Raw genomic sequence first — 25,458 nt, 5'->3', positions numbered from 1 at the left:
TCAGAATTCTGCATCAAATACCGAATTCTAAGAATTTGGAAATATAATACATCTATATAATATAGTTGGTAAGTGAAAAAGACTTCTCAGATAAGGATCATAAGATTATTCATTAATGATGTCAACTTTTACTTCCCTCTCCATGCGATGAGTTCAAATTTTCTTTGCTTTTGATTTTTTGGATTTGATTCTTATTTGTCTTTTTTGATATTTTTTTCCTTCCCAAGACGTCACCTAGACCAAGTCTCGAATGAGTTTTTTTATATAATAATAATACTATTTCTGTTAAAAAGAATTACTCAGCATCCAATATTTATTTAATTAAAACTAATGAATTTGATTTAAGAAGTTACATATGAGTAAAATATTTTAAAGTTCATTTAATTTATTTTTATGGTTTAACATTTGATTTTATGCTTTATGATTTAACATTCATTATTTTAAAATAATCAATTTTGAATTTTTATATACTAATATTTGAGATTTTCTTAGATTTTTGTTTGACTTAAATATTGTTATACGCTTAAAATTATGTTTAAAACACGTCTTGCACCTCAGGTGAAAGAACCCTGGTATGTATAGGAATTTACGTTTTCCGTGTCAACCTCCTAAAATAATACAGTAGTGTACCATTTGGAGTATAACAATTTCCCATTTAACTATAAAATTTAAAATAGTTTTTATTATGATAAATTAACCGCTAAAGATCTTTTAACGTAATGTCTAAATGAATAATTAAAAATCAACATCAAATCCACCTAAAATTATAGGTGGACTATTTGCGATATTAGAGGTTTGCAATTTTGGATATTGGTCCCATACTTTTGACTTTACTCGATAAAATCTCCTCATTTAGTAGTAGTACTTCCTATCTCTCCTATTTGAGCTTTGATTTCTCTAGCAGAAGAAGAAAATGGTTGTCACAGGTGAACATATCTATGATAGGACAAGTGAATTAATAGCTTTTGATAGTACAAAAGCTGGCGTTAAAGGACTAGTAGATGCAGGAGTTGAAAAGGTTCCAAGAATTTTCTATACACCAGAAGATGCATATACTGTGGCATCTAATGATCCTGAAAAATCCCAAATCAATATTCCAGTTATAGACTTAGATGGCATCAGTAAAGATCCAATTAAACGTAGCGCGATAGTTGAAAAAATCCGTGAAGTGTGGGGTTTCTTTCAAGTGGTCAATCATGGAATTCCAGAAAGTGTTTTACAAGAAATGTTGAATGGTGTTAGGAGGTTTTATGAGCAAGATACTGAGGTGAAGAAACGATGGTATACGCGCGATACGTCGAAAAGAGTGGTGTATAATAGCAATTTTGATTTGTTTGGAGCTGCATCAGCTAATTGGAGGGATACTACTTACTGCAGTATGGCTCCAGACCCTCCTACTGCTGATGAATTGCCTGAGGCTTGCAGGTTTTTACTGGATGAATTGCCTGAGTCAAAAAATCTTGTACCTTTTTTCTCATATCATTTGTTATATATGTTTCTGTTCTCATACTTCTATCAGAAAAATTGGAACCTCTATTGAGATAGAGTAACGCGTAATAGTCCCAAGTATACAGGAATCATGATAATACTCTATACTGAAATCTGCCCTCGAGGCTATAGGAGATTAATTATCAGCAATAACATACCTGGTGTGATCCCACAAGTGGGGTCCCTCGACTCAAGAAAAGCAAGAGTAAAAAAGATACGATGAAAATGCCGTAGAACAGAAAGTTATGACGGCAAATTGTATAGGAGATTGTCAATTTAGCATTTTAGATATCTAAGAAATTTTTGATGTACTCTTACATTATTTTTCCTGCAGAGATATTCTGATTGAGTACTCGGAGCACATAAAGAAGCTAGGTTGTTCTTTATTCGAATTACTCTCAGAGGCGCTTGGCCTCAAACCGAGCTATCTGAATGACATTGGGTGTTCAGAAGGGCTTGCTGTTTTGTACCATTATTACCCAGCATGCCCTGAGCCAGAACTAACACTTGGAACTAGCAAGCATTCAGATAGTGACTTCTTCACAGTACTGCTACAAGATAATAGTGGAGGCCTTCAGGTTCTTCATGACAATTACTGGGTTGATGTTCATCCTCTCTCTGGAGCTCTAGTAGTAAATTTTGGTGAACTTTTACAGGTAAGCGTTTTTATATATGAGTTTACTCTATTTATGAAGGGGAGCCTTGATGTAACTGGTAAAAGTTCAGAAATGCAGGGTAAGGCTGCGTACAATATACCCTTGTGGTCCGGCCCTTACCTGAACCCCGCGCATAACAAGAGCTTAGTACAACTAACTGCCTTTTATTCTATTTGTAGTAGGGTTATAAGAAATGATTGATGAATTGACATATATTATGTTGTGCTAACTTCATTTTGATGGAAAATTTTCCAGCTCATATCAAATGACAAGTTCAAGAGCATTGCACACAGAGTACTAGCAAGTCGGGTTGGTCCAAGAGTATCAGTAGCCTGTTTCTTTACCACTGGTCACTCATTATCATCAAGAGTTTATGGACCAATTAAGGAGTTGTTATCAGAAGATAATCCCGCGAGGTATAGGGAAACTACAGTGAAGGATTTCTCAGTTCACTATAATGCAACAGGGCTTGGAGGCAAATCTGCGCTGCTAGGCTTTAGGATCTGAACTCATTTGTTAGTCAGTAACCGTTAGTTAGATCCTAAAATCAGTTATATGTAACAGTTCTGCTGGAGTAAAGCCATATGATTGAGTTTTGTATTCTACACTTTGTGGCCTTGTTATTCCTAAAATTATGCTTCTTACGTCCATTCCGCGTTCTGAATATCTCAGTATGTATGCAACATTGCAACTGTGGTTTTTTAAAGTATCTCGCTGATGGAGATTGAATGTTTATCTTTCTGCTTAGTTTGGATTTGCACCTACTGAACACCTCTTCTTCACCTAGTTTGACCCAGTTTAAGAAGTTGCATATGAATAAAATATTTTTAAGTTCATTTTAATGTAATATTCATTCGTTTTTTTAAGATAAAAATTATTTGCAAGTTTTAGAAACTAATATTTGAGATTTTCTTAGATTTATGTTTAACTTATACATTGTTAACCGATAAATTATGTTAGAAAACCCTAATATGCATAGGTATTTTCCTTTTCCCTTTCCACGTCCTAAAATAACAGTAGTATATCATTTGGAGTAACAATTTCCACGTCCTAAAATAACAGTAGTATTATCATTTGGAGTATATCTTGGAACTAGCGAGCATGAAGACAGTGACTTCCTTACAGTACTGCTACAGGATCACATTGGAGGCCTTCAGGTTCTTCATGACAATTGCTGGGTTTGATGTTCCTCCTGTTTCTGGTGCTCTAGTAGTAAATGTTGGTGATCTTTTACAGGTAACTACCCTATGATGAACTATTCTATTCGTATTCATGAATTGCATATATTTGAATAGAACATGATATGTGCTAAATTGGAAAATTTCTAGCTTATATCAAATGACAAGTTCACGAGCATTGCACACAGAGTTCTGGCAAGTCGTGTTGGTCCAAGAGTATCAGTGGCCTGTTTTTTCACCACCGGTCACTCATTATCATCGAGAGTTTATGGACCAATTAAGGAGTTGTTATCAGAAGATAATCCTGCGAGGTATAGGGAAACTACTATTATGCAACAGGGATTGGAGGCAAATCTGCTTTGTCAGATTTTAGGATCTGAACAAGGCAGAAACGATTTGTTAGTCTGTAACTGTCAGATCCTACAATCAGTTAAATGTAACAGTTCTGCTGGACTTAGCTATAGAAATGGATCTGCAATGACTTTGATTTTTATTCTACAGTTAAAACTTCCATGCAAGATAATATGAGCAACAAAAACCAAAGATCAAATTGTGCTCACAAAAAATCCAATGTTGAGTAAAGGCAAAGGTAAAAGCCAATGTTAATCTAGTTTGACCATTTGATCATACATGTACTTGTGCTCAAAAAAAAAAAAAATCAAGATAATGGTGAAAATAGAACAAGGAGTAAGAAGGTGAAAAAAGATTAGCAAGCTGCCCATACTTAAAGAATGAAAGGGAAAATGCCAAAGATTAAGCAACAGGAGGCATGAATTCATGATCTTGAGATGTATCCTGGGAAGCTGGAGGTAGATACTGCCACATTGGCACAAAGCCATAACTAGCGAAAACTGCCCTTTTATTTTGCGCCATCTGATATCCTGTTGTATGGGTTGGGATAAAACTCGGCGGGGAAGCAATTAAAGCTTTCAACTGCTGCTCCATCCTCCCCTTGTCTGCCTTCAGCGAGAGTTTCTCTTCCCGGAGTTCATTCTTCTCTGCCTGTTCATGAGCGAAATAAAGATATGCGTACAATGCACTATCTACCGCAGATAAGAATTTAAGTGTTAAGGATGCATTTCTAGTTCTTATAAGATAGATTAGGGGTGTCCAGAGTTACTAGCAAGAATATAAGTGGCAAACTATACCAGCTAAATTAACCTAGTTTTAACATCTTAGCATCACTAACATAGAAAACATCATATCTAACCTTTAGAGGTCTGATCTCTTCCAAAAGCTTTTGGTTCATCTCTTGGTATTCCTCAGATTCAGTCTTCAGTTGGTTTAGCATTCGAATGGCGTCGTCAAGTATGTCAATTTTGTCTGTTTTCACAGGTCTCCCAGGTTCCAGCACGGAGCATAGCTCTGAGAACCTACATGAAGCATAGTCGAGATTCAAATAAATCTAATTAAACGCTAAAATGGTTCACTTGAGTTGAAACTCATTCTAAAACTAATAAAAATAACACACTCTGAAACTAATCAGCAAGTAATTGATATGCCAAGAGAAGTTCCCTATACATTTCACATCCACAGGTATAACCTATTAAAAAAAGAAATGGTTTCTTTTGCACTCCGTCAGCCACATGTAAAAGAGGGTGTGAGGCATCAAGATTGGCAAACCCCCTAAAAGTAATTATCTACCCAAAATTTGTCAATAGACTATATTCCTGCTTTATAATGTGTGGTATCAATGTGCAGAGGCAATCTATAAAAGAAACCATCTTTGAAGAAACGTTAAAATAATAATCATCTAAGCATGGCGGTACCTGTCATTCAATTTTTCTCTTCTTAGTCTCTATCGGCAAGCTTTACTCTCCTTTTGCTGCATGAATTGTTACGAGCCCTGTTTAAGAACCAAATAATGCAGATAATGTAAATGATTATGATAAGATGATTGCCTTTGTCAACGTCACTAAGTAAAATAGCGATAGATTATAGAAGTCTTAGCCAAGTGAACCCTGTCTCATTTACACATTTATGTTAAAATCTTTTGCAGGTCAACTAACATCCACTTTGTGGAGAAGAAATACTAAGCATAAACAAGAGATAAAGTTCCTTTACATGCAGTGCTCATATATAAGGAGTAATATTCAGGGTAAAATACGGAGAAATTCTATCAAATTAGACCACACTATCGTACATGACTATCAATACATTACATCAACTTTACTATTTTACTCTGAAGTTACTCCCTCAAGATCATCACACCAAAGCTTGACCATCTCAAGAACAAAAGAAGGTAAATAGAAAGAAACAAGAAATACTGCAGTCAGATAAGTTTAATAAATACCTCTTCCGACGGCATTCTGTTTCTACATATTCCTTCTCCTGAAATATAGAACCAGGAAGTGATACATCAAGTTCAGTGACATTCCTGCAACCAACGATCAACAATATAAGGAAAGCCTTTTTTCGTTGATATAAGCAACAAATAAGGAAACTCAAAAGGATATATCTCTATCGGATATGCCTTTGTTTCAAAATCTGAATACCTTGGTTTGGCTCTTTTTTTTTTTTTTTTTTGGCTGCAAAAACCTTTTCACTGAATAATAGTTTTTGCAAAAAAGTTTTTTTTTTTTATGGTTGAAACACTTTCTCAAAAAATTTAAGCAAACGCCAATAATTTGGTAGAAAACAGACATAGAAGCTTTTAATAGTGAAAATAATGAATGTACAGAACTAATTCAGGCCTTCCCTAACAAAAGACAACAATTTCCGCAGTTCAAATAAAACCAAAACGACAGTGAAAGCACTCTGTACAGTATCCTAGACAACTTTACTTCTCAAAAATACCTAATTAACACGGTTCAGTTAATGATTAAGGGCATAAATCAAAATACCTCTGGTTCAGCGTATGATCGTTCCAGTAGAAATCAAAAGGAGGTTCATCTAAAAAACTGTTAATATCGATTAGGTCCCAATTGTCATCTCGAAATGGATCCAATTGATCCATTTCGAGAACAAGTCGAATACTAAAAAGTCCAATTTAAATAAATACCTAGGCACATAGAAGATGAGGAAAAAATATTAAAAGCGTATCTATCTTGAATGAACATGACGATGATTGACGATACCACAGGAGAAAACGAGGAGTTAGTTTAGAAGAGGAGTCATTAAAGTCGGAATTCTTGTTGACACGTGTAATACCGATTGACTAAAATATTGGTGTCGCCGCATTTTCCACTGTCATTTTGATATGATGACTAAATTGGCGAGTTCATTACTCAAATGGTCACTCAACTATCCCAAATTATCTCCTAAAGTCACTTTACTTTCGTTTGTAATAACAAAATCATTGAACTATGCTTATTGCACTCAGAAGGTCACTCAACTAGATTTTTCAAATTTTGGATTGCCAAATACCTATTTTACCCTTTAAATTATAAACATTTATCTTCTTTTTATTTTTTTAAACTTTTTAATATTATGATTTTCTCTTTTTAATTTATATTATGGACTTATCTATAGAATAAATAAATATTATTTATAAATTAAAAAAATAAAAAGTATTTAAGCATGTATAATGGTGGAATAACAAAATAACGAGCTTAGTAAAAAAAAAGTTAATTGGAATAATTTGTTAATGATAATAATTTTAGTATTAACAACAAAACTTCAAAAATTTATTCACACAATTCAGAATGAAAGAAAATAAAGGTTGTAAAATATATATTCCATGCACGTAATACCAAAATAATTATTTAAATAAACATATTTTTATAATATACATTATATATTCTTGAAAATTATGCTCAATTATATTATTATGTTTCTATTAATAATATAATTGAGCATAATTTTCAAGAATATATATGTATATTATAAAAATACTTTTATTTAAATAATTATTTTTATATTACATGCATGGAATATATATTTTACAACCTTTATTTTCTTTCATTCTGAATTGTGTAAATAAATTTTTAAATTTTTGTTGTTAATACTAAAATTATTATTACGAACAAATTATTCTAATTAATTTTACTATGCTCATTATTTTGTTATTCCAACATTATAGATTATAGATGCTTAAATACTTTTTATTTTTTTAATATATAAATAATATTTATTTATTTTATAGGTAAGTCCATAATATAAATTAAAAATAAAAAATCATAATATTAAAAAGTTAAAAAAACAAAAAAAGATAAATATTTATAATTTAGAGGGTAAAGTAGGTATTTGGCAATTCAAAATTTGAAAAATCTAGTTGAGTGATCTTTTGAGTGCAATAGGCATAGTTCAGTGACTTTATTGTTACAAACAAAAGAAAAGTGACTTTAAAAGATAATTTGACAAAGTTGAGTGACCATACGAGTAATTGACTCCTAAATTGGCCAGTTGAGTAGTCCCTCGGTCCTCTCAGTCCTTATTTCACAATTGTTCTGTGTTTGATGCGAAGAATTTGTAAGAAAAAAAAATTAATTCCATCAATTACATTCTACATAACACTATTTCCTGATAATCCTTTTTTTTTATTTTTAATTTTAATTTTACTCTTAATAATATATTCTTATATTCATAGGAAACCCACAATATATTCCCTAAGTTTTATTTTACATAACAATATTTTTTATTGGTTCATCAAAAAAGAATAATATTTTTATAGTCAATAAAGATATCATGATATGTTTAATATCTTAAATTTTAAGAGTCTTTTTTTTTTATTAACAAATTGCATGTAAGAGTTAATCGCTGATGCTATTTCAGGTAGATCAAGCCATTGAAGTATACCACCACAAGGAATACCGATCCAAGAGATGGTTATTCCCCTCATGGCACCCATTTTTTAACCCGAGAAACAAATTTATAATTTTTTCATTTAAACACTTCACTGGACTGAATACTAATAAACATATCTAACCGAGCGTATATATCAATTGCGCTGATATGTCAAACACGTTATATACTAGACGATTTATTACTTGACATGTGTTATTTGTGGGTCCCAATTTTTAAATTAATTTATCAAAATTTCATTTTATTTTTTACCTTTCTTCTCCACTCAAACACCTCCCCCTCCAACACCCCCAAACACCCAAAACCCACAACAAACCAGTAAAAGAAGATACGAAAAAGCCTCCGACCAAATTCCAAATCCAAGAAATTAGTCGGCTTCTTTCATCCCATTTCCTAGTAAAAATAGCACAGGCTGGCCAGTTTTCGGACTGGTCATTCAAAAATAGTCAGCGATTGCCAAGTCAATGAAAAATAGTCACTATTTTGCTGCAACAGAGACCGGTCCAGCATAATATAATGGAGTTCGGTGCTCATGTATATCAACTTCCAGCATATTATGCTGGAACTCCAACACGCGGAAAGTTTCAGCATAATATACTGGAGACTCGAGCACCTGTGTATGAACTTCCATTATATTATACTGGATTGGTATACTTTGTTGGAACTCTAGTATATTATGTTGGAGTTCTAGTATACTTATGCTGGAACTCCATTATATTATGTTGGAGTTCTAGTATACTTATGCTGGAATTCCAGTATAATATACTGGAGTATTTTCCGGATTTTGAACAGTGTTTTCGTTCAAATTTATCTTTACATGAAAAGTGGCTAAATTTCGATTACTTTTAAAAGTGTGGCTATTTTTGAATGACCACTTGTAAATTTGGCTATTTTTGAATTTCTCCCCATTTCCTACTTCTCTTATTATTTCTGTTAAATTCAATTAGGGATTGAATTTTTGACCACCAGAAAACTCAAATGGCTGCCACCTTCGGTTCGCCGGCGACCAACCATATATCCACATCTCTTTGCTAAAAAGTCCCAAATCATAAGAAATAAGTAAAACTACACACCTTGAGATTGAATCTGGCCGGAAAACTCCAAGGTGCTGTCTCTCTCCTGGCTTAGGTTCAAAACTCATAACTTTTCTTTACTCAGACCATTCACTATATACGGGAGAATAAGAAAACGAGATAACAAAAATTTGAAAGAGAATGAGAAGAACTAGATTAAAAAAAAGGGTGGAATTAATGACGGGAGGTAAATGGGGAGGTCACCGGTGAAGATAAGAAAGAGAGGAGAGGCGTACTGGTCTACTTGTCACGTCTCAAACTACCCCCTAGATGTGACGGGCACCTAGCTAACACCACCCGCCGAGGCGAACCATACTTTCTTACCTTAGCCATTAATTTGCAGCATTTGATTAATTAAATGAGTATCCAAATAATCTGATAATTAATTATGAACAATAAATATCTCGAAATATTATATTGAAACTCTAGCCCGAATCCCACACTAGACCATGGAGCATCTAAGAAAATTACAAAAGACATCGTATGAATAAATGATAAAGACTTTGTTGGAAGCCTCCACGAACAATGCGGCGGCTCACCTCAATAACTGAATCAACTCTAGCGAACTCGTCAGTTACTAGCTCCGTCTTCACTAATAATATTTGCATGGACATGCAAGTAAGGAGTGAGTTATACATAAATATAACCCAGTAAGATCCTCGACCCGACACTCTAAATACCTCTAGAATAAGTGTTAGAAAATACAAACAGACAACGAGCAAAGAAATAATATACACATAAATTCTTTACTATATAATTACTTTATAAGGTCCAAACAATTATTCAACAACAATACTATATATATCTCAACACAATCTGCACTAAGGACTTGTCATTAACGGCAGTGCAGGAAATTAACCAAATACCCCCAACGAATCTACGACAGCATACACAATGCCCCAAAGCTATCACGATGGCATACACAATGCCCCAAAAAATATCACAACGTCATACACAATGCTCCAAATCTATCACGACGTCATACACAATGCCCCAAATCTATCACGACGGCATACACAATACCCCAAATATATCATGGCGGCATACACAATGCCCCCAAATCTATCACCTCGGCATACACAATGCCCCAAATCTATCACGGTAACGAAGAAATAATTTCTAACGCGCCATAACACGAGGCTACGCCACATCACACTACACCACAAACCACTTATTAAATAATTTTAGCTTTATACAAAATAATATATAATTGTATCAGATTATCTTATTCTTGAAATTTCCTCTATTTCTAAGTAAACCCTTAACTAATCAATCATTGTATAATATTGTAATATCATAATGTTACTTTTTATTCATTACAACGTCTCTAGTTATTAATGCAACCATCATTCTTCTTCCACAAAAGTATAATACAATATATTTTCAATGTTACCTGAGGCTATTTCACCAATTCCTTCACGCAACCGCCAATTCCAAGAAGTCTTCTTTCATTGATTTTTTTTTTCCTTATCAAATATAAGCCCTAGCATGTATATAACTCCCAACACTCTCACATGATATAAACATATATAGGTGGGCTTAGCCCATTTATTATCATTTTAAATAATACATAAAGTTATTTATTTCTAATTCTCAATTTGTCATGTGTATTTAGTCCCCTAGCCACTTATCTAATACACATATACTATAATAATTTTTTTTCCACTGGCTTAATATTTGACCCAATAGTTATAAGAAAAAAACATTAATCTCTCTAGTCTCACAACTAATAAGTATATAAAAATAATTCAGATTATTACATTCTCCCCCACTAAGAAGAACATTCGTCCTCGAATGTTAAGCGAGCTATACCCTAGAAAAGAGAGGTATGAATTTTTTATCGTTACACTCATCTTATCTTTGCATTACACTACATATGCCTTTTGTAACTCATTTGGAAAATTAATAACAACTATAACTATCCCAAGAGTCAGAATCTCTATTCTAGTGTCTTAAATCATAGTTAAATATTTTGAACACTTTTTTCTCATCTTATATAGAACCTCGCATAAGGAATTTCCTCGCCCGTGGAAATCATGAATACCTTTCATATTATTCTAATACCATAAGTAACAATAAATCTAATATTATTTACCGGAAAATTGTGCATCATATAGCACGACACCGATCAAGCCATGCACATAATAAGGTAAATCAGACATCGGTAACACCATTAGAGCTACTACATTGTCCCGTCCCTAAAAAACGGGTGCAAGTTTAAGTGGCCACGAGGCCATTTTGCCTTCCCCTCATACTACTTTACCATTTCAGTTATTTGGTCCCCTTTTATGGCACAAGCAACTATATTTGAAGACTACAATGGAGCTTCCACATCTGAGATTGACTTCATCTTGACAAACTTGATACAAGTTGGACTTATCCGTTTATGAATTTTGACTACTATATGATATTTGCAAGCGGTAATTGGTTTTCCAAAACTGTAATATACTATGAAAACAATGCAGCATTGGGCTGCCACTACTTTCCCAAAAGGAGCTTGACTGAGCTTGGATTCAACTTTGCTTACTGGAAAGTCCTTGGAAATGTTTGAACTATATTCTCTCATCAAATCACAAACTGTTAGGTTAAAACATCCCAAAAATACTCTTAACGTGATGTGATATTATCCGCTTTGGACCAAGTCTGCACGATTTTTTCCAAAAAGCCTCACATTAAAAATATCCAACTCATTATAAGTAGAATCTTTTTTCTTTTCTAATTTCCACTTGGGAATTTGTTCATACACCCAACAATCTCTCACTTGAACTAAATTCCACATAATCCATCATCATTCATGGGCTAATTTGGAGATCAACTTGTGTGCCACCACATGATCTTGAGTATTTACGGTCACTGAAGCCCAAAGGTTGTGTATGCATCTTCAAAGCTATGGTTAAAGATCGTAAACCTCGTAAATGGGCAAAGGCTAAGTCGAGCCCCCATACACTCCGCCATCTTCATAGTTCCGCGTAACTATTGGCTCCGATACTAGTTATTGGGCTAAAACAACCTAAAACTACTCTTAACATGGTGTGATATTGTCTGTTTTGGGTCACACCACATAGTGTGAAACCAATGGCCAATATACCGATGATGGCGACGATTATGATTGGAAAGCCTGCATGTGAAGAAGAAGTTGGAGGACTTTAATGGGAGAAATGGATTCAGAGTAGTTTTGAGTCACCAGATTCATGTGATAAGTTATGTAAACAAAGGGAGGGAAGAAATGGTTAAGTTTGGATCTTGAATGCACCTGGACATGATACGAAAGCTAAGTGTCAAATAATTGATCGATGAGAACACAAATGTGTGGTGGAAGTAACGAAAAAGCTTATTGGAGAAATAGCACTGAACTACTAATACTATCAAAGAAGACAACAAATGAAATGAACGAACACATGTAAGAATTAAGGAATTGCTCCATTTTAATGCGAGGGGAGGAAAAAGGCAGAGGGAAGTCTGAAATAGAGGACATAGTTGTTGGGATAAAAGAATATCCCACCCAGGAATAATATCCACGGTAAATAACAATAACACAAGAGAGTAACAAAGACACCAAATCTTTTAACAGGGTAAAATACAATACCCGAGCGGAGTAATATTTTTACTATAATATTACAACTTAGTAGTGTCAAGAGAATACTATAACTTCGAAAGAAATAACACTCTTTATTTTAAACACCTCACTAAAATATTACTCACACTCACTATTTATCTTACAGACTACAATCTGTGAATTACTATCTCTACGCTCTGTTGCGTTCTCTTTGATTTTGGTGTGCTTGAAATGAATAGCTGAAACCTCCTTTTATAGTAGTGAGAGACTGTTCCTCCAACCAATCAAAAGACTATATTTACAATTTGCATATTGCAAATTGCTATAACTTGTTCCACCTTTCAAAACCAACTTCAAATTGGTTTTGCTATTTGGTTTTGTTGTTATTGCAACTTGTTACATTTGCAACTTGATGTCATTTTACCTTTTTTTAATTGCTTTTTATTTAGATTGGTCCCACAAATCTATCCCTTAATTTTGATTTTTCTTCATCCCAAGTCTTGATCTTAATCTCTGAAAATCTTCAAATTTGAAAGGCTTGGTAAAAATATCTGCAACTTGATCATGAGATTTCACATACTTAAGCTCAACTTCCTCCTCGGCAATGGATTCTTTGATAAAGTGATACCTTGTATCAATATGCTTGCTTCGATCATGATACACTGAATTCTTCACGAGTGCCTGTACATATTTGTTGTCAATACAAATCTCTGTAGCTTCAATTTGTGGTAAATTAAGCTCCTTCAACAATCTTCTCAGCCAAATAGCATGACATGTACAGGGTGTTACTGCTGTATATTCAGCTTCACAAGTCGAGAGAGTAACAATGGATTGTTTCTTTGAACTCCAAGAAATAACAGAATCACCCAAGAAAAATACAAAATCAGTTGTACTTTTTCTATCATTAATATCTCCCGCATAATCACTATCACAAAATCCCATAAGGTTAAAGTCATTAGAAGAAGAATAAAATAAACCAAAGTCGATCGTACCTTTTAGGTAACGAAGAATTTTTCTAGTGACTTTCAAGTAAGTGGAGGTAGGAGCTTCCATGAAGAGACTTACTACTCCAACTGCAAAAAGTATATCTGGCCTGGTACAAGTCAAGTACCTCAAACTTCCCACAAGACTTTTGAAAAATGTGGGATCCATTTTTTCTTCTTCATCAAACTTGGACAATTTTGTCCCACTCTCCATCGGCGTGTTTACGGGGTTGCAATCGAGCATGTTGAACTTCTTCAATATCTCTTTTGTATAGCTTTCTTGAGAGATAAAAATTATATTCTCCATCTGCTTCACTTCTAGGCCCAAGTAGTATGACATGAGCCCTACGTCCGTCATCTCGAACTCACGATACATATCTTTCTTAAAAGCTTCAAACAAACTTGGGTTATTACTCGTGAAAATAAGATCATCAACATAAAGGCAAACAAGCAAGATATCTCCATTAGTATGAACTTTAAGGTAAAGAGCATATTCATGGAGACAACGAGTAAATCCATTGTCTTGAAAATACTTGTCGATGCAACTATTCCATGCTCGCGGGGCTTGCTTCAATTTATATAAAGCTTTGTTCAACTTCAACTCTTTATCTTCATATTTTTTGACCACGAAGCCCAATGATTGTTCAACATAGACTTCTTCTTCAAGATAGACATTCGAGAAGGCTGACTTTACATCTAATTGATGGATCTTCCACTTCATTTGCGCCGCCAAAGAGATCAACAAACGAACTGTCTCCATGTGGGCAACAAGTGCATAGACTTCTTCATAGTCAATGCCTTGTCTTTGCTTGTAGCCTTTAGCCACAAGTCGTGCCTTGTATTTCTCCACATCTCCATCATCATTCTTCTTTATTTTGTATACCCATTTCACTCCAATTACTCGATGACCCTTGGGAAGAGTTGTTAACTCACAAGTGTTGTTCTTCTCTATTGACTCAATCTCCTCCTCCATGGCTTGTATCCACTTTTTGTTTGTGACAGCTTTATCAAAGTTCATTGGTTCACTGTCAGCCAAGAGACAACATAAAAAATCAAAATTAGTAACTTCTTCTGTGTCCTGATAGAGCTCTTGAATACTCCTTATCTTTTGCGGTTGTTCATTTGAACTTTCTTGAAAAGAGGTAGATGTAACATTGGTTGGAGAAGGAGGTGGAGTTGTATCCTGCGCAGGTTCCACGGTTTCTGGTTCTTCTTCATCACCAAAGTATGGAAGAAAATCATATGAAGTTTCTTCCGGAGCTTCCCAATCCCATGCCAATTCTTTATCAAATTCAACATCGTGACTTACCACCACCTTACCGCTGCTTGGGTTGTATAACTTGTAGCCTTTTGAACTCGTATCATAGCCAACAAACACATGCTTGACACTTCGATCGTCAAGCTTTGCTCTCCCTTGATGTGGCACATGAGCATAGGATATGCTCCCAAAGATTCTCAAGTGCTTGACACTTGGTTTTCTTCTACTCCATGCTTCTTGAGGGGTTTGATATCTAACATTTTTGTTGGAGACCTGTTGTTCAAATACACTACACAAGAAACAGCTTCGGCCGAAAATTCCTTGGGCATACGTTTAGCTTTCAACATACATCTAGCGATATTAAGAATCGTTCTCTCTGCAATACCATTTTGTTGGGGTGAATAAGGTACCATTAGAGGGCGACGAATTCCATGAGATTGACAGAAGTCATTAAATTCATTTGAAGTGAATTCGCCTCCTCTATCGGATCTTAGAGCTTTAATTTCATAGCCACTTTCTTTCTCCACAAGTACTTTGAAATTGTTAAAAGCAGCAAAAGCTTCAGATTTTTGGTTCAAGAAATAAACCCAAGTCTTTCTACGAAATTCATCAATGAAAAGCAGAAAGTATTTACTTTTACCAAAAGAAGGTGGATTGATTGGTCCACACACATCAGTGTGAACAAGCTGGAGCGGCTTTGGTTGATCTTGACATGGCCTCCTTTGGAAAATTCCTCCTTGCATGTTTTTCAAGAAGACAAGATTCACACAATTGATTGAGATGGTTGATTGATGGTATCCCATGCACCATGTTCTTTTCTCCCATTGATTTGAGTTCTTGAAAATTCAAATGCCCAAATCGCATGTGCCAACACCATGATTCATCTTGCACATTAGCCTTAAAACACTTTGCATCAATTATTTTAAGATTCAGAGAAAATAATCTATTCTTTGTCATATGCACTTAGCAATTAGAATTCCACTTGAATCTCTAAGCCAAAAATGCATATTTTCATGTGGATGTCATATTCCTTTTCAAGAAGTTGGCCCAAACTCAAAATATTACTTTTTAATTTTGGCACATAATAAACATCTTGAATTAGTTTGTGACTACCATCTTTACAGGAGATCAGAATCGTACATATCCCTTCGATTTGAATCTTTGAGGTATCTCCAAAGGACACATTACCTCTTACCGTTTTATTGATCTCCACAAACCTTTCTTTGCATCCACACATATGATTGCTTGCTCCATTGTCCAAATACCACGAGCTGTAATCATCCCTGTCTTCTTCCTTGAGTGTCATCAACAACGTTGACTCAACTTCTTCTTTCTTGTCGTCAATAAGGTTAACTTTTTCTTCAATATTGCTACGACATTCCCAAGAGTAATGGCCAATTTTATGACAATTATAACACTCAATTTTTGATTTGTCATACCTTTGTCCATTATTTTCTTGGTAGTAATCACGTCCTCTTCCTCCTTTTTGTCCACGACCACGACCTCTGAATGTTTGGTGGATTTTAGCTTCATTATTGAAGTTGTTACCATTACTTCTTCCTCTTCCATGGCCTCCACGGCCTCGTCCTCGTCCATTTTCTCGGTAGCTCTTTTTACCTCCATAATCCTTGAAGGATGCCTGCGTTTTAAGAAGTTGCTCCAATGACACTTCTTGTCTCCTTTTGATTTTTTTCTTCGTGGGCCTGTAAAGATCCCTTCAATTGCTCCACCATCATAGAGTCTAAATCTTTAGACTCCTCAATAGAAAACATCACAAAATCAAATTTAGGTGTTAAAGTGCGAATGATCTTTTCTACCACACGAACGTCTTCTATGTCCTCCCCGTATCTTCTCAGTTGATTTACAACAACCTTCGCTTTTGAACAATAATCCGAAATGCATTCGGATTCTTTCATTTTTAAAACTTCAAAATCAGCCCTTAGAGTTTGAAATTTTACCTTCCTCACCTTGTCAACTCCTTGGAGAGAATTTTGTAAAATCTCCCAAGCTTCCTTTGAGGTGGTAGCATCGGCCACCTTCTCAAGCATGGCATCATCCAAATATTGGTGGATGAGCGTGATGGCTTGTTGTTCCTTCTTCCTTGTCTTTGCCAAGACATATTTTTCATTTTGAGTCAGAGCTTCCTCATTATCGGGTTTTGCATACCCTCTGTCTACGATTTTCCACACATCCTGGGAGCCAAGAATGACTTTCATACGTAGACACCATTTTTCATAATTATCTTTTGTGAGACGGGGATACTGAAAAAACAGTGGACCATTATTCGCCATGGCTCTGATACCATGTTGTTGGGAATAAAAATATCCCGCGCAGGAATAATATCCACGGTAAATAACAATAACACAATAGAGTAACAAAGACACAACTCTTTTAACGGGGTAAAATACAATACCCGAGCGGAGCAATATTTTCACTATAATATTACGACTTATTAGTGTCAAGAGACTATTATAACTTCGAAAGAAATAACACTCTTTATTTTAAACACCTCATTACAATATTACTCACACTCACTATTTATCTCACAGACTACAATATGTGGATTACTCTCTAGACGCTCTGTTGCGTTCTCTCTGATTTTGGTGTGCTTGAAATGAATAGCTGAAACCTCCTTTTATAGTAGTGAAAGACTGTTCTTCCAACCAATCAAATGGCTGTATTTACAATTTGCATATTGCAAATTACCATAACTTGTTTCACCGTTCAAAACCAACTTCAAATTGGTTTTGCTATTTGGTTTTGTTGTTATTGCAACTTGTTACATTTGCAACTTGATGTCATTTTTTATTTTATTTTTAATTGCTTTTTATTTAGATTGGTCCCACAATAGTTGGTGAATATTGTCTCTGCCTTCAACTAGAAAAGCTTAAGTCTCATTTATAATTTAAAAGATATTGTAATTTAATCGATTCTAACGAATTGCTCATTTTTTCAGATGATCAGCTCATAAATAAAGACACTTGTAATTGCTTTTCTGATGATCTATTTATAAAAATTTACATCATCAATGTATTGCATTATCCAAATCTAGAGCTATGGCATTCTTTGGAAAGTGATTAAGGGAACATTTGATAAGTTAATCCATCCTTAATCATCAAGGAAGAAACCAAAACATTAAAGTTTTCTACTGCACATTCAACCCACAACTGAAAAAATAACCTACCACCCATCCTCAAACATGGAGTTGAAAGCACATATCTAGATTTATATTCACCTGCATGATTAGGTGCGGATATGCCAAAATAATATCTAGACTTATATTCACCTGCATGATTAGTAGATATGTGTATAGTTAATCAATAAAATAAAAATATTGGGTATAAATGTAAAAAATAATATTTATTGTTAATATAGTCATTTATTCATTTGTTTAATTTTTAAAATATTAACAATGCTTACGAAAATTTCTGTATACGGATTGTGCATGATCACATTAAATAACGGGTTCTTCCGACCACCAAATTTGAATGTTGAAGAAGTAGTCAAGAAAGTTACGCACCTTAAGATGACAAAATTCACTTGGGACCCAAATCCATGACACCCAGAAAGCCATCGTCAGGAAAAACCAGATATCACACATGATAAGTCAATTCTGTAATGGAAAAACTGAATCCTAAAAAGGTGTAAAGAACAGGAAATGATATAAAGGACCGACACACCTTTGCAATACTTCGGTTTGCATGCACAGTGTTGACTGGTTACAGAAATACAAGACACTCAAGTAGGAAAAATGAGAAGCCACTCCGCCAAACGTTGAGCCCATTGAAAATAGTTACTAAAGCTAACACAGTGTTTACATTCAATCGAATAATATAATTTAATTATTAAATAGTTAAAATAAAATATACATCACTTAATCTTTTTTATAAAGCTATATAAAAGAAAACATATCCTGCGATTTGTTAGTGCGAAAAATGGGTGTGGTTAATTTTTCTCACATACCTATATATAATATACTTTTAAATACTCCTCTTAGTTTCTTCAAAAACTATTTCAAATTTTATAACATATGGGTCATATTTCAACATGATTTGAAAAAGTAATGCCTTTCGGCTTTGTCTATAAGATTATTTTGTTGGCCTTTTTGTCTTGGAAGAATTAGGGGGGGGGGGGGTTCATTAGGTGGAGAACTATGAAAGGCCACAACACGTTCACTGCACATTTCAGTCATTATCTGCTCCAAGAAGCTCCTCCAACAAACTGTTATCAAAATACTCAAACTCAATTACTTCTTTAAGTACTTGAACGACCTTGCGCTCTAATATTTTCCAACGAAGAGGATTAATTTTTTTTACGTGGGGGTACGAGAAGGAGAAATGGAGGAGAATTATGAGGTGGGGAATAAGCCCCACGAACAAGGTGAAAGCTCAACTAACTAAGCCAACTGAGCTATTAAAATTTCATGAATAGGATTCAATTGAAACCCTTCTTTGCGTTAGATGTTTGTTCAGATTTTCTAACAATAATTAGTTTTTCTATCTCACGAAGGAAATGACAACATATTTATCAGAATTTGATTTTTCTTTTCCTAGAAGGAAATATAATTCTTTCATATTTGGCTAGTCCTTTTTCTTGTAGGAAAATGTTTAGAGTTCTATATATTGAAGATCCGTCCTTCTCATTCAGTAGCATCCACAATGTAGCCATATGGGGTTTCAGAGTCGTGTTTAGGGGGAGAACTTTACGGGACAAGTGTTAGTGTATTACTTGTGTTTGCCTCTTCGTGAGGTTGTTCTTTCAATATTTTGTACTCTTTTTTATATAGTGGATTGCTCATATCCGCTGTGGACGTAGGTTAATTGATCGAACCACATTAAATATTAGTGTCTCTTTTAGTAGATTTCTCTTTTGTTGTGTGGTTTATTGTCGTTCAACGTTTGCTTTGCTAGCTTCCGCATGACATCTGATTTTTTCGATCCTAACACTTTGGATATGGCTCCGTCTCCATCATGAATCCGAAGCGAAATTCTTCACTAGTGTTGCACTTGCGCTGTTACCTGTGATATCAGAGTGTGATGACCCAAAAGGTCATCTTATATTTTTGAACTCGATTCTGCGCTCTTAAGCCTTAAAAATCTCATTTTTTATCCTTCTCATTTGCGTGCGCAGTTCGGGCGTGTTTCGGGAAAGCTTTTATGTTGAAAGTTGATGAAAATAATAATTTTTACCTTAAAATTTAATTTTAATTGACTTCGGTCAATGTTTTGAGTAAATGGACACGGACCTGTATTTTGACGATCTCGGTGGGTCCGTAATGAAATATGGGACCTGAGCGTATGTCCGGAATCAAATTCCGAGGTCCTTAACTCGAGATATGAATTTTTGTTAAAAATTGAAAGACTAAAAATCTAATGGTTTTTTAAGAATTTGGTTAATATTTGATCTTATTGGTATCGAGTCCATATTTTGGTTTCGGAGCCCGATACAGGTTCATTATGATATTTAAGACTTGTCTGTGAAATTTGGTGAGAAACTGAGTTGGTTTGACGTGATATTTAAGACTTGTCAGCTTCAGCTGTTATCTGGTGTGTCCTTCATTGCGCTCGCGGAGGTACTCTCGCGAACGCAAAAGGTAAAATCGGGGCAGGGTGACTTTCTTCTTCGCGAACGCGAAGGCTTGGTCGTGAACGCGGAGCATTGGGGGCATTATCCTTCGCGAACGCGACCAGCCTCTCGCGAACGCATAGGCATGGGACCTGGGGGAGGGGAAGTAACCTATACTCTTCGCGAACGCGGCACATGGCTCGCAAACGCATAGGCTGGTGGGTATAAGCCTTCGCGAACGCGTAGGTAATTGAGCCGCTACTTCGCGATCGCGGCAGGCCCTTCGCGAACGCGAAGAAGGTCTGACGCTAGTGACTTAAAACAGACCAAAAAATAGGATTTTACCCATTTTTCATAAACTCTACATTAGAACTCAACCTAGGTGCGATTTTGAAGAGAAAACGCAACACCAATTTATAAGTTTGTACTCTTTAACTCATTTTCTTCCATTTCTAATATCATCCATTAAATTGCTAGCCCTAATCTTTGTTCTTTCATGGTAGAAAACTAGGGATTTAGGAAGAATTGGAGATTTTTGCAAATTGGGGATTCAGACCTCAATTTGAGGTCAGATTCCAAAACTAATTGTTTATCCGGGCTCGGGGTGAATAGGTAAATTAATTTTGGTTTGAACCTCGAATTTTGACCAAGCGGGCCCGGGGTCGATTTTTGACTTTTTGGGGGAAAGTTTGAGAAATCTAAATTTATGCATTGTAGTTGATTCCTTTAGTAATAATTGATGTTATTGAGTTAATTGTGACTAGATACGAGTGGTTCGGAGGTGGATACTAGAGGAAAAACGGTAATTGAGCATTGAGTAGCTCGCAGAGCAAGGTAAGTGTCGTGTCTAACTTTGACTCGAGGGATTAGGAATCCTTGACTTATTTGCTATGTGAAATCCATGTGAGCGGCGTATAGGTGAGGTGACGAGTACCTAAGCGCCCGAATTTATCTATTTTGCCTGTTTCCTTCCCGTTCTTCTTATATTGTCTTTCTTGCCTTAACTGCTACATGCTTTACTTGTATTTCTATGCCTAATTGCTAGTTGATAGACATTGTTTCTCTTTGTTGAAAGTATTAGTTCTTTCGTAGCTTCGTTGTCTGCTATTATTTGCTTGAGTTGGTTATTAGTAGTTTCAAGGCATATTTTCTGGATTGGTCTCGCTGTGTAGTATTATTCGTGTAGATTCTATATTGAACGAGGTTTCCCTTTTCTTGGTTTAGTTGGGTAATTATTTATCGTAAATACCTTGTGATTTAGCCTGTTGATTTGACTGTGTACATTGAGTGTTTCGTTCTGATATGGTGGGATCGACCTGCACACCGCAACAGATATAATAAGGGAGGATTGATATAATGGAATAAGGGTGTATACACACACACACACACACACACACGGTGGGATCGGATTACACGCCGCAACATGTGTTATAAAAATGGATTGATATGGTGACATAAGGGTGAAATCATGACATTGATATTGATATATGGTGGGATCGGGTTGCGCGCATCAACAAATATATTATTTACTATTATTGATATTCTTATGGTGGAATAAGGGAGGATTATGTGTTGTCTGGGGGGGATGCGCCGCAACAGCCTATATGTTTCTATTTCTTGAGCTGCGTTCTTTTTCCGATATTATGTTTGAACTGGTAAAATTGGTAATTTTGGACGGCACTGGTTTATCTTCGAGGCTGTGGTTATCATTTCCTGTTGGCTGTTTAATTTTGTACTGTATTTCAATTATTCTGTCGTTATTATATATTGCGTACATGTTTTAGTGTAAGTGACCCGCCTTAGCCTCGTCACTACTTCGTCGAGTTTAGACTCGGCACTTACCAGTACATTGGATCGGTTGTACTGATACTACACTCTGCACACTGTGCAGATTTTTGGAGTCGGTCCCAACGACGGATATTAGTGGGTTCGGATTGGACATTGTTGGAGACTTGAGGTATGGCTGTTCAGCGCCCGCAACTCCTGGAGTCCCCATCCACTTTTCTTTTTAGCTGTATAACTTCATTCAGACAACTTGTACTTAATTCAGACTCTTATGTGTATTACTTTAGAAGCTCGTGCACTTGTGACACCAGGTTCAGGGAATTGTAATAGAAGATTGGCTGTTTAATCTCAGCATTTATACTTAGAACATACCTGTTATTTCAGTTCGTTATTAATGATATCACTTAAACTGTTAAAAGAAGTAAATTGTTCTAACATTGGCTTGCCTAGCAAGTAAAATATTAGGTGTCATCACAATTCCGATGGTGAAATTTCCGGGTCGTGACACAAAGTAACTTCACCTTCAATCTTGGGCAATAATAGACTAAACCTTAGAGTTGTTAAGTTTAGGTGAATATCATATTTTTGGGAAGGATATGTAATTCGGAATGAAATTGTTGTGTGTTGGTAATAACTCTAAAGTAGAGTACTGATGAATAGAAAGAAACATTGTGCACTCATTCCAAGCATACACTTTGGTATATTAGGATTAGCAAATAAACATTTACTATCGTCATTTGAGGCGTAATAAGATATGTTCCTACTTTAAATTCTAAAGACCATACAAATTATAAATTTTTTTTGATGTAATGCTGTTTGTTATAGAAAAGGTGTGTACATAGATCATTAATGGCTTTTAATTTGACGATTACAAATTTACAATATGAAGCGGTGAGGGGATCCAAGATTTTACAAGGATGTGTGAACTATTGTAAAGAAGTGGATCTAAAATTTATATTTGGCGGATTTAACTTAAGTCTCTTACCCTGAACCCACTACACCTTTGAAATTATAGGTTCAATTTTTTTTTTAAATCTTACTGATTTTAACATATATTTCTATACTCCATGTCGAAAACAAGATCGTCCAGAGTGGGTTTTGAACCGCTAATTTTACTTGTCGAGGTGCATTCACTAATTATTGCATCATAGGAGTCTTTGAACATGAGTGCACACGCATATATTTAAGTAATTTTGAAAAAATATAACATTATTATACATGGTTTAGATAGAGGAGCTGTGAACCAATATGCTAAAACTTAAACACACCCCTGTCTGTGACGTACTCTATAGGTTCAAATAGAGACGAAATTAGCTAGAGTAATATAATTCGTATTGTACAGAAATTTGATAGAAACGAATTTTTTTTTTCTCCATAATCTATATTTGAAAAGTCGAGATCCAGAAATTTATAAAGTAGAAAAATGTTATCGATGAAGATGAAGAAGTGGGAGAACCAAAAAACAAAACAAAAAATTAATACAGATGAATTCCTACTGATAAAAGGTGTGCCAGGTGGAGCATGCATCCAATTCCAGTACTACTAAAACTAAATGGACCACCAAATTAAGAATTTAACGTTTTAAACAAGAATGACTAAAATGTACGACCGTCGAGAAGAAACACGTTGAAATGTTTAAAAAGGAAAAAGGGGTCTGATGCGACATATAATACGTGTTACTAATATTGAACTGTTATAAAATAAATATTATAAAATAAAGATAAGTATAGAGAAAAAGTGATATATTATTTGATTTCAAACTGTTGTACATAATGAACTAAAAACTACTCTATTTATAAAAGAAAGGAAGCAGTTGTGAGGCTTTTCAAGAAGTAGTTGCGAGGATTTTCAGGAAGCAGCTGCGAGGTTTTTCTTGAGTTGCTTGTAAGCTGAGCTGCTCGCAACCTACCTGTTTAATAAAAAGTTGTTGCTGTAACAATCCGACCGGTCGTTTTGAGCTCTAGCACATCGTTCGGCAGTTTGAGGCCATGAGTAGCTTTACTTCAGGTATTATGACTTGTACGGGTTGTCGGAATTGAATTTTGGGAAGTTCAGGGTTGATTTGGAAAGAAAATTCTCATTTGGAAAGAAAATTCTCATTTCGGAAGCTTTAAGTTAGAAGAATTGACTAAGGTTTGATTTTTGAGTAAATGACCTCAGAATCGGGATTTGAAGGTTCCAACAGATTCGTACGATAATTTTGGACTTTGTCGTATGTCCGGATCGGGTTTTGGATGATCGAGGAGTGTTTCGACGCTTATTGTGATAAGTTGGCATTTTGGAAGAATTTCATGAATTTGGGTTGAAGTGTATTTCAATGTTATCGATGTCCGTTTGGGATTTCGAGCATGGAAATAGCTCAGTATGGTGATTCTGGTCTTAGGAGCGCATCCGGATGTGGATTTGAAGGTCCGTAGGTCATTTCAGGGTTATTTGGCGAAAGTTGGAAATTTGAAGGTTTTTGGGAAGTTGATCGGGAGTGGACTTTTTGATATTGGGGTCAGATTCCAATTCCAGAAGTTGGAGTAGGTCCGTAATGTTGAGTGTGACTTGTGTGCAAAATTTGAGATCAATCGGGCGTGAATAGATAGATTTCGGCATCGAATGTAGAAGTTTGAAGTTCTAAAGTTCATTAAGCTTGAATTGGGTGCGATTCATGATTTCGATGTTATTTGGTGTGGTTTGAGACCTCCAACAAGTTCATATTGTATTTTGGGACATGTTGGTACATTGGGTTAAGGTCCTAGGGGCCTCGGGTGGATTTCGGATGGTTAACGAATTGAATTTGGCCTTATGAAGATGCTGAAGCTGCTGTCATATCGTGTAACAGCACCTGCAAGGTTTTGGCCACAGGTGCGAGGACGTAAAAGTGGTCCAGGGGTCGAAAAAGCAGAGCAGGTCAGCCAGGGGTAGGACCGCAGGTGCAGAGTTTTGGCCGCATCTGTGTAAGCGCAGAAGCGAAGAGTTGGGCGTAGAAGCGGAATAAGGCGCATGAGCGAAAGGGAGATCGCACTTGTGATGTCGCAGAAGCGGGGAATGTTTCCACAAGTGTGAGGCATCGTGTTTGGGCAATTTCCGCAGAAGCGACGCCGCAGGTGCAGCTACTGTCCCGCGGGTGCGAAAATGTCGCTGGGCAGAATCGTTTTAAGAGCGGGATTTGGCTCTTCTTATCT

The 25,458-nt window shown here is 35.5% G+C and overlaps 2 protein-coding genes across 2 annotated transcripts; one reads left to right on the top strand and one right to left on the bottom strand.

The window, feature by feature from the left end:
• The first annotated feature begins 797 nt into the window (after positions 1–797).
• On the top strand, positions 798–2,879 carry LOC104232542 (1-aminocyclopropane-1-carboxylate oxidase homolog 1-like). Its single transcript, XM_009785770.2, has 3 exons — positions 798–1,425; positions 1,823–2,144; positions 2,400–2,879. The coding sequence occupies exons 1-3, from the start codon at positions 914–916 to the stop codon at positions 2,649–2,651; spliced, it is 1,086 nt and encodes a 361-aa protein (XP_009784072.1). The 5' UTR covers positions 798–913; the 3' UTR covers positions 2,652–2,879.
• Positions 2,880–3,795: 916 nt separating this feature from the next.
• On the bottom strand, positions 3,796–6,450 carry LOC104232549 (transcription factor bHLH104-like). The gene is given in 6 exon segments (XM_070150010.1): positions 3,796–4,324; positions 4,533–4,695; positions 5,092–5,143; positions 5,146–5,168; positions 5,616–5,699; positions 6,166–6,450. Coding segments are annotated over 6 exon segments (684 nt in total). The 5' UTR covers positions 6,279–6,450; the 3' UTR covers positions 3,796–4,075.
• Between the last annotated feature and the right edge of the window lie 19,008 nt (positions 6,451–25,458).

Source organism: Nicotiana sylvestris, chromosome 6, assembly GCF_000393655.2.
Source record: "Nicotiana sylvestris chromosome 6, ASM39365v2, whole genome shotgun sequence".
Taxonomy (NCBI): Eukaryota; Viridiplantae; Streptophyta; class Magnoliopsida; order Solanales; family Solanaceae; genus Nicotiana; species Nicotiana sylvestris.
This window is presented reverse-complemented; position numbering and strand designations above follow the sequence as displayed.